The sequence below is a fragment of the Oncorhynchus mykiss genome, chromosome 19 (assembly GCF_013265735.2).
Source record: "Oncorhynchus mykiss isolate Arlee chromosome 19, USDA_OmykA_1.1, whole genome shotgun sequence".
Taxonomy (NCBI): Eukaryota; Metazoa; Chordata; class Actinopteri; order Salmoniformes; family Salmonidae; genus Oncorhynchus; species Oncorhynchus mykiss.
In genome coordinates, this window is record NC_048583.1 from 16,711,906 (window position 1) to 16,727,046 (window position 15,141).

Below are 15,141 nucleotides of genomic sequence, written 5' to 3' on the forward strand. Positions count from 1 at the left end.
ATTAACCATGATTCATATTTGTTCATATTTAAGTGATATTTTCATTACATTGAGGTTTTAAACATGTTCCAATGTCAAATAAATCCCTCCAATGCAATACACTATACATTATATACATATAGGCGTTTAGAGATAACTATTCTAGGTGCTGAAGTAAAAGTGGGATTGGGATTACTCACTAGTGTCCGTAGAAGCTATATGGTGTCATTTCATGGGGGACTGAGGTGTATACTGTATGTCCAGCAACACTTTCAACTCCACCCACACCGTTGGTCCCAATGCAATACAATATAGGCCTTCAATTGCATATTGGCTTATAGAGACAACTTCTAGGTGCCAAAGTAAAAGTGGGGTTGGGATTACTCACTAAAGCATACTTTAGTAACTGTAACTGCAGTTGCAGTGCAGTAAAACTGCAGTTCAACCACCGCAAACTGCAATTATTCTGCAATTACTGAGTCCAAAACGGCAGTTATGAAACTGCAATGTTGTTTTGTAAGGAATTAATAATTAGGTTGAAAATGATGGGAAAGGTGCACAATTATCCAAATGTTATACTAGTTATCATACAAAGAATAATTCAAAGTATTTCTATGAGATATTATGTGATTTATTTGTTTTTTCAAGTCTAAATGCTCAACAATGTTTTTTTTGTGTGTGTGTACTCCTATAATTTATTACAGAATTGCCTGTACGTTGTGTCGCAGTAAAAGGGGGGGTTCCATTCTACTCAGGAGCACTTGTTTCCAAATCCACAGAGTTTACACCCAGAGGAGCGTTTCTGCTCATTTTGTGGCTTTTAAAGTGTGGCCAATCAGCTTAAATCCAATCGTTTTTTTTTTCATATTGGACATACATATAGCACTGGTTGTGTACAGCTTAATATCTATGTTCAATATGAAAAAAAACTATTGGATTTAAGCTGATTGGCCACATTGTTTCAAATGACAAGTTAATGAGGGGTTTGTGGTTAATTACCCTCGTAAACAGAAAGGTCATTCCATTTGATTTGAATCACTTTTTGACCACACTCTTTTTGATTTGAATGAAACTTTCCATACATGTTTGCCCATGGGAGTAGTGGTCAGAAAGTGACATTCTTGGACCTGAATGCCAAAACATTCACGAGATAGAGCTGCCCCTTTTTGCATACCCCACCATACCATGAGACATCCATATCTTCATCACTGGAAAATATTATTGTTGAGTTTGATATAATTTAAAAGCTTAAAAACAGGGTTGTCAAACTATTTAGAATTTCTTGAAGTAAATGTTTTTTTATAAAAAAAATATATAAAAGACTGTATCTAATAACACAAACTCAGATTTGTTTAATTTATTTTCGTATATGTTGTAGTTTAGACCCTAATTTAACATCCTCTGAGGTGTATGTGTTGTGTCCGCCATCAGTTGAGACAGCATGCATACTCTTGAATACAGGGTGGGCGTTAATTCAATCATATAAATATAATTCATAGAATGGGCCTATCCCTTCAGACCACTGCAATTTAGCTGGTACACCATTGATATTGAAATTGATATTTTAACTTCCAATTCCTACTTACAAAGATGGCTGCCGGTCCACCCACTGTTGAATATCAACTTAAATGGGAATGTCTATTCTATTATCTATATTCCTATGATATCAATAGGTTTCATATGGAAGATTGACAGTAAATTTAACTGATATCTCATTCAAGTCAACATTCTCTGATATGTGGACCTCCAACCATTTTTGTGGTACCATTTGAAAGTAGAAATTTCAATGTTATTCCCATTTTAGTACATTAATCAGCCAAAACATGACACCCACCATGTTCTCAAGAGCGTGCTGTCTCTCAACCGATGACGGGCATAAACACAAACATCTCAGATTATGTCAAATATGGTCAAAAGCTGCAACATATGTAAAAATATATATATATATATAAAATAGTTTAATTTGTTTTTAGATAATTGACATTAAAGTTTAAAAATGTTTTAAATTAAACTTTAATTTCAGGAAATTATCAAATAGTTTGACAATCCTGTATGCAAGCTTTTAAAATATTAAATTCAACTGTTTATCTTTCCCAGTGAGGAAGACATTGATCTTATGGTATGATGAGGTATGCCAAATGGGACAACTTTGAGCACCTCCCTCTCCTGAATGTTCTGGCACTCAGGTCCAAAATGTTACTTTCTGACCACTTCTACCATGGGCAAATATGTATTGAAAGTTTAGTTCGAATCAAAAGGAGTGTGGGCAAAAAGTGATTGAAATCAAATGGCATGACCCAGAAGTCAACATGTTGTACACTGACTCAGTTTGTGAAGACCAGACAGTCTGGAATATCAACTACAGGTTCAATATTTCACCTCAGTCATCACCTGAAGGTAACTTATAGGCCATTTACTGCAAACCGCTTGAGGTCAAGGACTGTAGACTAAACACAGTGACACGGTGACATACATCTGTATAAATACAGCCAAAGTCAATTATTGGGTGGCAAAGTTTGCTACAGCCATGTGAGATTCATAACAATAATGCACATTGTGCCTGTGCTTAACTCTATTCCGTGTCTCTTATCCTGAAAAACTCCCCATACACAATTCATGCAACCACCACTATGCTTGAAAATGAGTGGTACTCATTTTAATACAGATAATTGTATGTGTAGGGTAGAGGTAGTCGTTCAGAAATCGTGTTAAACACTATATTATTGCACACAGTGAGTCCATGCAACTTATGTGACTTGTTAAGCACATTCTTGCTCCTGAACAATTGGGTTGAATACTTATTGACTCAAGACATTTCAGCTTTTCATTTTTAATCAATTTGTAAACATTTTGAAAAACATAATTCCACTTTGACATGGGGTTTTGTGTGTAGGCCAGTGACACAACTCATCTACATTTAATCCATTTTAAATTCAGGCTGTAACAACAAAATGTGGAAAAAGTCAAGGGGTGTGAATACTTTCAGAAGGCACTGTGTGTGTAATGGTTGTGGTGGAGTCTCTGTCCCTCACGGTTGGGTTCTGACTCAGGAATGGCTCCTGATGCATTGTCCTGGTTCAAGATTTGTGACCATCCGCATCAGAGGTCCAGTCTCTCCCGCCAGTAACACTGGATATCAGCAGGTCTTCATGGACTGCAGACTGCAAACAAAGATTGTACAGAAAAGCATAACGGTTTATAAAATAAACCCTTTGCTTTACCAACAAACATGGCATATTATATTACATGTTAACCACAGTCAAGCCCATCTCTAACACAGGGATTCAAGTACTTAACAATATGGAGCCAACACTGTCTCTACAATGATACAAAAATAACCAAGTCTGTCAGAACAGTCCATTTAGTATTTAATTTCAACAAAACGGCATTACAAATCACATTTATTGCACAAAACGATAAGTGACAAGAAGAATAACTTCTCACTATGGTAACACTTTTCCTTTTGTGTAAATGTGGTACTCTCGCTTTGATAAAATACATTTGAGAATACTTTAAAAAGGTTCAACATTACATAACACACAGCTTCACTACTTCATGTCAAGTAAACATTAATTAAGGCACTATCATTATCTCACTATAAACACCAGTCTCTAAAGGGACAAAGTTTGTCACTTCATCAGTGAAGCATTTTTACAGACACAATCACACCAACCATCACCATATCTACTCTGTCTCATCATACTCATTATTTCCTCAGTTCACCTCATCTAGTTCCCGATACATCCAAAACCAACATAATTAACTACAAACGAATTAGTACTATATTACATGCTGTGCATACAGGCAAACAGCCTTTCTCCCTTATGGACCTTCAGGTGCATCTTCAGCTGGTGCTGGTGGGAGAACCTCTTCTCACACTGGGGGCAGCTGTATGGTTTCTCCCCTGTGTGGACCCTCTGGTGGATCTCAGCCTGTTTGGGGAAACTGAAGGCTTTCCCACAGAACGAACACAGGAAGCGCTTCTCTTTGGCGCTGCCAACTTTACATCTCTACTACTGTCATTTGTCATGGGCTTGTGTAGCCATTTAGTCTTCAGGCATTGTCTGAGGACAGGTTTAACATTAGGAGAGTGTGAGGAGGACGAAGGCCAGGAGAGTGTGTTGTCACAGGGTCCATGTTCCAGTTGATAGATCCTATAGAAGGCAGGCTGAAGGCAGCACCTGTTAGGGGGTTAACCTGAGGCGGCATCAGTCTCATTGAATCACAATTATAGGAGCAGGAGGGAACATCTCTAGCCAAATCTTTTCCCTCCCGCCGTATACTGTCCCCACAGACCACACCCTGTTGTCATGGAGACTAAGTTTGGTTGTCGTTTTGTGTTCGACTGTCTGTTTCTAGTTGTGGTTAACAGTTGAGGATGCTGTCCCATCCACTGACCTCCACTATGTTGCCTTTGTTCCTGGCTTGCTCAGTGATGTCGTCCCACGGGCCCAATGGAATTTGAGTCAATTACCTGGTCAAGTTCATAGATTGTGTGTGTTTTAGTATGTAAACATAAGTTGAATTGAATTGATTTAATTTTATGAATAAAGAGAAAATAAAAGCCAGACCCATCACCATTCCCATTGAAGATCTATTACTGTATGTAGGCTATATGTATTTCTCCTTTACCTTGCTCCCCCATCTTTAGTCCACTCAGCAGGTCAATGCTCTCTGGTCCATCCTCTTTTCTCCTCTTTGACCAGCAGCAGATCAGGCTTCCCATCCTCCGTGTCTACTGACTGTAAGAGATACAGAGTGAGAGGATGTTGGATCAAGAAATCTGATATGAGCACCCTGCTATGAAGTATCATCTGATTGGGCAATAAGGGACTGCTATTAATACTATGCAAACTTGTTAGTTGATTTGATTACTTGACACTCTTCAATGGTTTGATAATTCAAAGACATGGTCCCACACTTAAGACAAAATCCATCAAGATCTGGGCCCGTATCCACAAAGAGTCTCAGTGTAGAAGTTCTGATTGAGGATCAGGTCCCCACCGGTCTACATAGTGTGGTGGAAATTCTACCTTGAACTAATAATGAAGAGAGGCAAAATAATAATAATCAATTACTGTTATTAAAAACGTATTATAATGAGGAGGCTGGTCGCACCACCCACGCAGGTGAGATGGAGAGAGACCCTCCTGTGCAAAGAATACAGGAGCATTTATATAGTCAAACTACCCCATGCAAGCATCTGCAAAACACGTGACCCTGTGTATGTGTGTGTGAGGGGAGACAACTGGGTGAAAAGGTTGCCTCAGTCTGTCACAACTGAGTGAGGACAATACGGTCCAGAATGACAGGAAGTCACTCCAGGCATACTTCAGCTAAGAGTAGCTCAACGGTCCTCCCAAGTTGGGCAAGCAAGCGCCTTTGACTGTCGGCCCAGATTATGTATGGTCGACCTGTTCACACACACAAAGCATGAGTCTCTCGCCCAGAAACAGGCTCCAAACAGAACAATAGCTCTATGACTTGTGTGCAGAAGATAACACTTTTCCCTGTCTCCAGTTAAGCTAAGAGGAACCAGTTAGTTTCTGTCAGCTCTTGGCTGTGCGCCCAGATATGATGGGGTTATGCTACACACACAGAACAGTTAGAACAAGCCTCTTATTAATGCACGCACACCTTTATATCTTATGAGTTAGTTTCTTTGACAATCTCAAGCCCAATGCCTGGGCGTAAAGACATATTTCGGTACATAAGCATTAGTAAGGTTTAACTTCAAAATGCCCTCACAAAAGTCTCATTCATTATAATCTAAAATGCTAAACTGTTCCTAGATCAGCACTCCTACTCTGAGAGGGTTTGTGGATACAGACCCTGACCGAATACCATTCAGACAGTAGTTCACAGTGGGCTCACCTCAGTGAGACTGTGTGTGGTCCTGTGCTGCTCAGCTGGTTCCTCTGTGGTTTCAGGAGGAGATGTCGTCTGGTTGTCCTCCATGACCATGTTCCCCTCAGGGTTCCTCAGACCCTCCTCACACCCCTCCTCCTTCACCAGCAGCACCTCTAGACCCTTCTCCTGCCTGGAAGAGATACCTGAGGGCGTGTGTAATCTGTATCAGCTATGTACACATGTGTACAGAGATAACACACTTTCAACATGGCGTCCCGTGTGGTTCAGTTGGTAGAGCATGGCGCATGCAACGCCAGGGTTGTGGGTTGATTCCCACAGGGGACCAGTACAAAAAAGTTATGAAAATGTATGCACTCACTACTGTAAATCGCTCTGGATAAGAGTGTCTGCCAAAGGACTAATGTAAAACAGTATTTACCCATCCCCACCTTGTTTCAAATCAAATTGTATTTGATGCTTACTTACAAGCCCTTAACCAACAATAGTTAAGCTAAATATTTTCTAAATAAAATACAAAATAAAAGAGCAACAAAATAACGAGGCTACGTTGACTCGGTACCGGTACCGAGTCAATGTGCGGGGGTACAGGTTAGTTGAGGTAATATGTAGGTAGGGGTGAAGTGACTATGCATAAATAATAAACAGTGAGTAGCAGCAGCGTAGGAAAAAAGTGTGTGTTTGGGGGGCGGGGGGTCCATTTGATTAGCTGTTCAGCAGGCTTATGGCTTGGGGGTAGGAGCTGTTAAGAAGCCTTTTGGACCTAGACTTGGCACTCCAGTACCGCTTACTGTGCGGCAGCAGAGAGAACAGTCTATGACTAGGGTGGCTGGAGTCTTTGACCATTTTTAGGGCATTCCTCTGACACCGCCTGGTATAGGGGTCCTACATGGCAGGATGCTTGGCCCCAGTGATGTACTGGGCCGTACGCAATCCCCTCTGTAGAGCCTTGCGGTCAGAGGCCGAGCAGTTGCCACACCAGGCGGTGATGCAACCAGTTAGGATGCTCTCAATGGTGCAGCTGTAGACATTTTTGAGTATGAGGAGCCATGACAAATCCTTTCAGTCTCTTGAGGGGGAATAGGCATTGTCGTGCCTTCTTCACAACTCTCGTGGTATGTTTAGACCATGATAGTTTGTTGGTGATGTGGACACCAAGGAACTTGAAGCTCTCAACCTGCTCCACCACAGCCCCGTCGATGAGAATGGGGGCGCGCTCAGCCCCCTTTTTCCTATAATCCACGATCATGTCCACAATCACTGCCAGGCCTCTGACCTCCTCCGTTTGAGTCCTATACCGTAGTTACAGAATTACTTAAATTGTTGTTAAACCCATCAGGGAGGACATTACTGATGTTGTGGGTAAAAACAAGTCAGAAATTATCAATCAAAAGTCATCAGACAAACCTGACTAAAGTATTTTGACTTGTACAGAAGGTGCTTTTTAATGTGTGGGTCTAAAGAGTCTCAATGAAAGTCATGGGAATGAAAAGTCCCATTTTGTGTTTATTAAACAAACAAGAGCTGAATACACCATATGAAAACCACACATACATGTGTCTCAACTAAAAATCAGTATGAACTTGATGAACGGAATACATTTTCTCATTAAGTGTCTTGGGAAAATTTGTGACCACCATATAGCCTACACAGCACAAACAATATGAAACAGACTTTTATACATCTCACACGTCTGGATGCAATATCCTACCCAGGAATATTCAACACTGAAATTTGTTACTCTCATTCTCCCAAATTTCTGATAAATGTATCTTTGTCTTAAATGCAGGGTTTGATCGAAACACTAGAAGCTATCAAGTGGAATGGTTACTTCCTATTTTATAGAGTGGAATGTTTTTTCTGCTGGTGTATCCTGAGGTAGCTCCTCTCTGAGAACATCTTCCTGCAGTGCGTACAAGAAAACTGCCTTTCTCCCGTGTGGACCTTCAGGTGCATCTTCAGGTGACCAGCCTGGGCGAAGCGCATGTGACACTGGGTACAGCTGTAGGGTTTCTCCCCTGTGTGGACCCTCTGGTGCCTTTTCAGGTGGTCCTGGCGGGAGAACCTCTTCTCACACTGGTTACAGCTGTAAGGTTTCTCCCCTGTGTGGACCCTCTGGTGGATCTCCACCTTCTGGAGGCAGCTGAAGCCTTTGTTACAGAACATGCAGAGGAACCGTTTATCTTTACTATTGCCCGATGTGGCTCCCCCTCCTTGAGCCCTGTCGTCTGAGTTCAATACTTGATCGAAAAGGTGTGAATTGGAAGGCCCCATCGATGTGGACACTAGGTCGCAATCCCTGAGTGCGTGTAAAGGGGAGTGAGTCGTGACATTTGGATTTGTCTCTAAGCTTTCCCTGTAATCTAAGAATTCTCTGCCCTGTGAGTGTCCGTCTCCTAGTTGACTATCTGCATTCCATGTGGGAGGAACATCCCTCTCCACTTTCACAGTCATCTCATCTACAACCACCCCTTTCTTATCTAGGCACCCTTCAGAATATATATTACTACTGTACTGGTTCCAGTCCCATTTTGACTGATCAGTCTGTCTCTCTAAATCCAAGGGCATGTTGCCAGGGTCCATCTCTGTAGTGTAAGAACAAGATGGATCATCAACTTCAGTGTCTAATGCATTACCATCTCCATGGGAATGAACCAGCTTCAAGACTTGTTGATATACCGGTAAATACTCTGAGCCGGGAGCAGGAGGACAGCCCAGTCTCTCTGGGTCTGACCTTAGGTCAGATCCTGTGTGTACAGTTAAAGTCTTGGTCTCTGACTTGAGGACAGCGTTCGGGGTTCCACTGACCTCCGTGATGCTGCATTGGGTCCTGGGCGGTGCTGTGGCAGTGGTGGGGTCTTCTGTGGCTACAGGGGGTGCTCCAGCTACTCCAGTCTGGATGTCTATGCTGTGCCATGGATCCTCCTCTCCTTCAGACCTCTCCTGCTTGACCTCAGGGCCAGCAGCCTCTGCAGACTGACAAGAAGAGGGGGGGTTATTACCGGTACATGAGTAGAATTGATAAATGTTGTAAGGAAGTCTCACAAGCTCCCCTACGGCAGATAAATGAGGATGTACATGTAAGCAAGTGAATAGCTGAGGGGGAGCCTTTCTGAAATAAACAGACACATTTAATTTATAAAGTAACACATTTTTATGTAACACTATTACACTAACTTCTATCACGATAACTTGCTGGGTTGAGGTTCCACTCCCCTCATCAACAGTGATTGGTTGGTCATCTCTCCATGTATTGTGTCCAGATGGCTTCACAAAGCTCCCGTGGCCTCCAGTGTAATGTCCTTCACCTGAGAGAGTGATTTGGGGGGGGGGGGGGGGGGGGGGGGGGGAGAGGTGGTGAGGTTAACTCTGGGTTTCCCAAACTCCATCCTCAGGACCCAAAGGGGTGCACATTTTGGGTTTTGCCCTAAGACTACACAGCTGATTCAAATACTCAACTAATCATCAAGGTTTGATCATTTGAATAAGCTGTGTAGTATTAGGGCAAAAACCAAAACGTGCACCCCAAGGACTGAGTTTGGGGAAACCCTGGCGTTAGCTACTGTCAATGCTCAATGGTATATTATACACCATTGAGAGTCTGCAATTGGCAAGGATAAGGTAACACTTCTCATAACTTATTGATATACTATTTATTGATCCATGTATCATATTGTTTTCATTGAGTAAATAATAGGAAACGCAGTAAATCAAGAATCTTGTTAGAATATGATAGTGTGTGTTTGCACAAATTAGCTAAGTAATTTGGGGAATTATTGCGTACAGTCCAAAAACTGACCAAGACCAAATTCTGGGTAACACATCTGAATACATTTGCATAGGGCAAGGGGGCGAAAGGCATTGCCATATATATATATATATATATATATATATATATATATGTATATAGCCTTCTGCAAAATGTACCTCTTGCCATTCCTCTGTATCGGTCGACAATCTTGACACTACTGGGACGAGTGGCGAGGACGCGCTCTCGTGTTGTCTTTTCTGCGAGTTCCCGTGCCACCTTCAGTTCCAGTAGTTTCTTCCGCAATGTCCTGTTTTCTTTCTGGCTTTGAGTTATTTCCAAACGAAACACTGCATAGTCGTCGTCTACGAGTTTACAGATCTCGGCCACGGCTGCATTCGCTAGAACCTCCATGATGGAGGCTATTTGAGTGTGAAAAACTATGCAGTTAGAGTTACCAGCCATTATTAGCAGCTAGCTAGCGTTACCTAGATAACATATCAACCAAGTCCTGTCTCCAACGCGAATGAAAAACTACTTGGGTTAAGTATGTGATGCTGTGCAATCAAGTCATATTGCGTTCCAGGGTGGTAATACACGTCTAAATATTAACAATAAAAACTCTTAACGTGGATCTTGGTCACTGTTCACTTCCGTTCGTCATAGTCTTCGATATCATTGCCGTCCGCAAACAAACGTTTAAAGGTGCATGCCGCCACCTACTGTGTTGGAGTGTGCGTTAATCATGGTCTACCTAATTATGCACTACTAAGAAAAAATAACTGGGGGGGAAAGCCCTACTAACCCTCCCAAGCCCCCAACCCATTAAACTGTATTTATATCATTCTGAAACAATCCACCCGTAGGATTCTTCAGCATGTCTACAACCATTTCAACGGTATCTGTTAACCCCAATAACTATTTTGCCGGATCCACAATAACCTTCAACCTGGCATTTCGGCTTTCCACAACCCGAGTCGTGTTGATAACGTCATAGGTTAAGTTTTGTCACTATCAAAATGTCCTTTGACAGAGCACGTTCATGAGCGCAAGACTTCTGAACAGGTCTAGAAAACATACCAGCCCCAACAGTTGGTCCACTTAGTACAGGAGCAGCCATGGGAGCTCCATCATTCTGCACTGTAGTCATACCAATCTGTCTTACATCCTCTGTATATGAAACATCCTGACTGATTCTAAATCTCTGAGCCTCTCTAGCCTCTCGCTGCATCTGGCATCCACCAAATGGGAGGGAGGGCGACGACGTCATACAAAAAGTGAAATAAATCCAAAACCCATCCCACTCCTTCAATCATAGTCCAAATCGCATCCCAACACAGGCTCAGGGGCCTGTGAGAGCGGAACATTCATTGACAGGATTACTTGTAATGTCTCTGCTATAAGTCCCCCCAAAAAAATGTTGAGCAGCACTCAATGGTTACCATTTTCTTTGATTTTTCTTTCTGTTTGCGCCGTGCAGTTTATAACCATTGCAAGTCATCGTTTAACATGTAAGGATCTCTCTGATGGCGAGGAACATTCCCTAGTGTCTCTAATCGAACTACCATTGTTTCCAAAACGTTACTCCCTTCTCCCTGACAGCCCTATTTTTGCCACCTCTGTCTCCTTCACCCTAACAATTCAGGAATTTGGGTGCATGTTCACCACCACAATTGCAGCATTTAACCATCTGGCATATAATGTTTTGATAGTCATCCCGTCTACATACACTACCGGTCGAAAGTTTTAGAACACCATTTGTACTATTTTCTACATTGTAGAATAATAGAAGACATTAAAACTATGAAATAACACATATGGAATCATGCCTAGAAGGCCAGCATCCCGGAGTCGCCTCTTCACTGTTGACATTGAGACTGGTGTTTTGCGTGTACTATTTAATGAAGCTGCCAGTTGAGGACTTGTGAGGCGTCTGTTTCTCAAACTAGACACTAATGTACTGTCCTCTTGCTCAGTTGTGCACCGGGGCCTCCCACTCCTCTTTCTATTCTGGTTAGAGCCAGTTTGCTCTGTTCTGTGAAGGGAGTAGTACACAGTTGTACGAGATCTTCAGTTTCTTGGCAATTTCTCACATGGAATAGCCTTCATTTCTCAGAACAAGAATAGACTGATGCATTTCAGAAAAGTTATTTGTTTCAGGCCATTTTGAGCCTGTAATCGAACCCACCAATGCTGATGCTCCAAATACTCAACTAGTCTAAAGAAGGCCAGTTTTATTGCTTCTTTAAATCAAGACAACAATTTTCAGCTGTGCTAACAATTGCAAAAGGGTTTTCTAATGATCAATTAGCCTTTTAAAATGATACATTTGGATTAGCTAACACAACGTGCATTGGAACACAGGAGTGACGATTGCTGATAATGGGCCTCTGTATGCCTATGTAGATAGTCCATTTAAATTCTGCCGTTTCCAGCTACAATAGTCATTTACAACATTAACAATGTCTACACTGTATTTCTGATAAATGTATTTTAAATGGACAAAAAAATATGCTTTTCTTTTCTCAAAAACAATTCTAAGTGACCCCAAACGTTTGAATGGTAGTGTATATTTTGATTTGTTTAACACTTTTTTTTTTGGTTAATACATGATTCCATATGTGTTATTTCATAGTTGATGTCTTCACTAATATTCTACAATGTAGAAAATAGTAAAAATAAAGAAAAACCCTTGAATGAGTAGGTGTTCTAAAACTTTTGACCAGTAGTGTACACTTGCATCCAAATATTTTGCATTTATCACACTGCGTTATGTTCGGGCACAAAGGCTCTTACATAACCCAAATATGTGAGAAGGGAGACTAATTCAAAGGACAATAGAATGGATGAAGCGGGCTTCCTCAATCCATCCACCATGCAGGTCAGTCGGCGTGCACCAACCATTCCATCTACTTCTTCAGTGATGTATTTTGCTTTCCCTTCTAGTGTCACCCCAGAGATAACCCCCTTGATAGGCGCCCTGCTTTGATGATCCTCACGCGACACATTCCAATCCGATATCTTTATGAGTCGCAAAGCACGCTCCGTCTGCTCCGGACACACACAAACAAAATAAGCCCAATTCTTGTTATTCTCACGGATGTCACTTCATCCAAAGCCGTCAGTTTCAAACAAAACATCCGCTTCCGACATCTTCCTACGTTAAGTCTTCACTTCTGTTTACAACTACCTCTACAACTTCTTCTGTGGGGTTTTTTTTCCCCAATAAGGTGTGTTGCTGCCACCAACTGGACGGGGTTGGAAAAAAACAAGTTAAAAAGAAAATCCATATGTGATGTAGGAAAACTAACTTAATCCACACAACAAAAAATAATACATTAACAAAAACAAAGCTCACTACTTCCACCCTTCAGCTTCATATCTCCCCTCTCAGGCTCTAAGGCTTGAGAGGGTGGTATGGCTCTTGACAATACTCCATGCATCTCCTCCGCTGAGAAGTCTTCCAGTCCCAGGAACTGCTCTGCCACATCCACAATGATGGCTATTTCCCTGGACTTCCTCTCCACCTTGGCAGTGCCGTTAACCACCATAGTTATAAAGGCCACAAAGTCCACCTTCTTGACATGCAAAATGTCTGGCAACCCCTGCAGAGAAGGCCTATTCACCACCATAGGCTCTTCAGGACTATTAGATCCCTCAATCCTTTTTTTACAGCTGTTTCATATGAAATGTTCTGGTTGGCCCTGACTTCAGTGACCTCATCCTCTTCCACCCTCGTCGGCCATTTTTAAGATGTTCGCTTCATGATCCCCACCACAATTGCAACACTTCACATGCTCCTCACTTTTACAACACATGAGATGATCTCTTCCACAACATGGACATCTCGAATTGTCCCTTCTGCAGACACTTTCCACATGTCCATAACCTCTACAGTGATTACACTGCGTTGGTCTTTGGATAAACCCTCTTACATGGTAATTCATATACCCAAACTGCACCTGGGTACGGATGGACTCGTAAATTATTATTTAAAAAAAAAAACTCCATTCACCACACGTGAATGCCGTGCATCAATCACCCCATGGATACCTTTTTATTTCTGCAACGTCGATTTCCCACAAGACTCCTGCACAGGAAGTTGGTGGCACCTTAATTGGGCAGAACGGGCTTGAGGTAATGGCTGGAGCGGCATCAGTGGAATGGTATCAAACTCAGTTTCCATGTTTGCCATTCCATTTGCTCCGTTCCAGCCGTTGTCCCCTCCGCAGCCTCCTGTGGACGCCAGATATGACCCCCTTGAGGGGTGCCCTGCTCCGAATAGCCACGCATGACATGGCAACCTTCTCGAATCGGGTGAAACACAACACCCGCTCCTTCTGTTCCTCTGATGTACAAGAAATCAGAACAAGTCCACTTCTCATAATCCACACAGAATTCCCTTTACCATCACTCTTTCCACCAGTCTGGATATCTCAAATGGATTACTCTGATTTGGCAACTTGTTCCGCTCCTCTTCAACAAACGTTCTCCTATAAGACGAGGGGACATACACAGAACTGGACGTTTTATTTCCTAACTCTGCTTTGCTCTGTTTTCCAGGCTGTCAGACGCTATAATGGCACAGATATAAAGAAGAGTCCTCTATCTATCTTTATGATCCACACCTCCTCCTGCTTGCGCCATCTTGCACCTACGAGTCACATCCTCACTTCTGTTTACACTGAAGAGAAAGGATCTTATATTGGTTGGGAATCATAGCTCAAAGGGTGTGGTTAAATGAAAATGTATGTGTGCGGTTCTTTGAAATATGATACTGCTCCGTTACACATCAAACCTTCTTCTTGTGCATTTCCGGCAGACTAGACGCTGTATCGCTGCATTTCTCAGGTCAGAGTGCAAATGGCACATTTTAAATATCTAATAACCTCACACCAGTAGATGCAGGCCGGTGGAATACAACAGCTTCCTTGTTGTTTCGATTTGCCTGTCATTTGAGCTCAATCAAATGTATTTATAAAGCCCTTTTTTACATCAGACGTGAAAGTCCTAGCTCAAAATTGTTACAGGCGAAAATGCGGTTAGTCAGCTCACAGAAGGAATGTCCTATCCTCAGCATACCACCGACAATATAACATGGTATACTTCAATCTCTACCTCACCACCTTCCTCACACTTCCCATCTGTGTGTTTCCCCACTAACAATAACCCACTACCCAATCCACAATGACCCAACCTCAGCCTTGTCAACAGAACCCCATCCCTCCTTTCACACCCCAGATACCCGACCTCCCTCTCAGAATTCTGGATAGAGAAACTGCATTCCCCACTTCTCTCTCTCTCTCTCGTTGCCACTCCTGGATCAACCCCTCTGCTATGATGCTCGTACATTCCATCCCCCCTTATGCACCGCCTCCTTCTTCACAGCTGCTTTTGGCTACCTCATCTGCTGCCTCATTTCTCCCTACCCCAACATGAGCTGGGCAGTGGCGGTTGTAGACCATTTCAATAATCATCATCGTTGCCACTGTCTAATAACGGATGTAAAAAAAAAAGAACGATAGCAAAAACAAGTTATGTAAAAA

At 42.3% G+C, this 15,141-nt stretch overlaps 2 protein-coding genes and 1 long non-coding RNA gene across 4 annotated transcripts in view; all 3 read right to left on the reverse strand.

Moving 5' to 3' along the window:
- The window catches only part of LOC110498492 (gastrula zinc finger protein 5-1), an 89,768-nt gene extending 79,435 nt beyond the window's left edge, over positions 1-10,333 (reverse strand). The window contains exons 1-3 of one of the 2 annotated variants that reach the window (XM_036953728.1): positions 9,775-10,333; positions 9,025-9,155; positions 7,319-8,823 (exon numbers count right to left, since the gene is read on the reverse strand). In XM_036953728.1, coding sequence (XP_036809623.1) covers positions 7,687-8,823; positions 9,025-9,155; positions 9,775-10,060 — 1,554 coding nt within the window. In that variant the 5' untranslated portion in view covers positions 10,061-10,333 and the 3' untranslated portion in view covers positions 7,319-7,686. Of the gene's footprint in view, positions 1-7,318; positions 8,824-9,024; positions 9,156-9,774 lie in introns of those variants that run through there. The other variant, XM_036953727.1, reaches the window with a different exon arrangement.
- Positions 1-15,141, reverse strand: part of LOC110498480 (zinc finger protein 184-like) — a 350,017-nt gene that overhangs the window by 246,583 nt on the left and 88,293 nt on the right. The gene's annotated exons all lie outside the window — the stretch shown is intronic.
- On the reverse strand, positions 3,331-4,672 carry LOC118941349. The gene is made up of 2 exons (XR_005037595.1): positions 4,612-4,672; positions 3,331-4,453 (listed from the first exon to the last, which is right to left on the reverse strand). It is a non-coding gene; the product is annotated as an uncharacterized LOC118941349 (long non-coding RNA).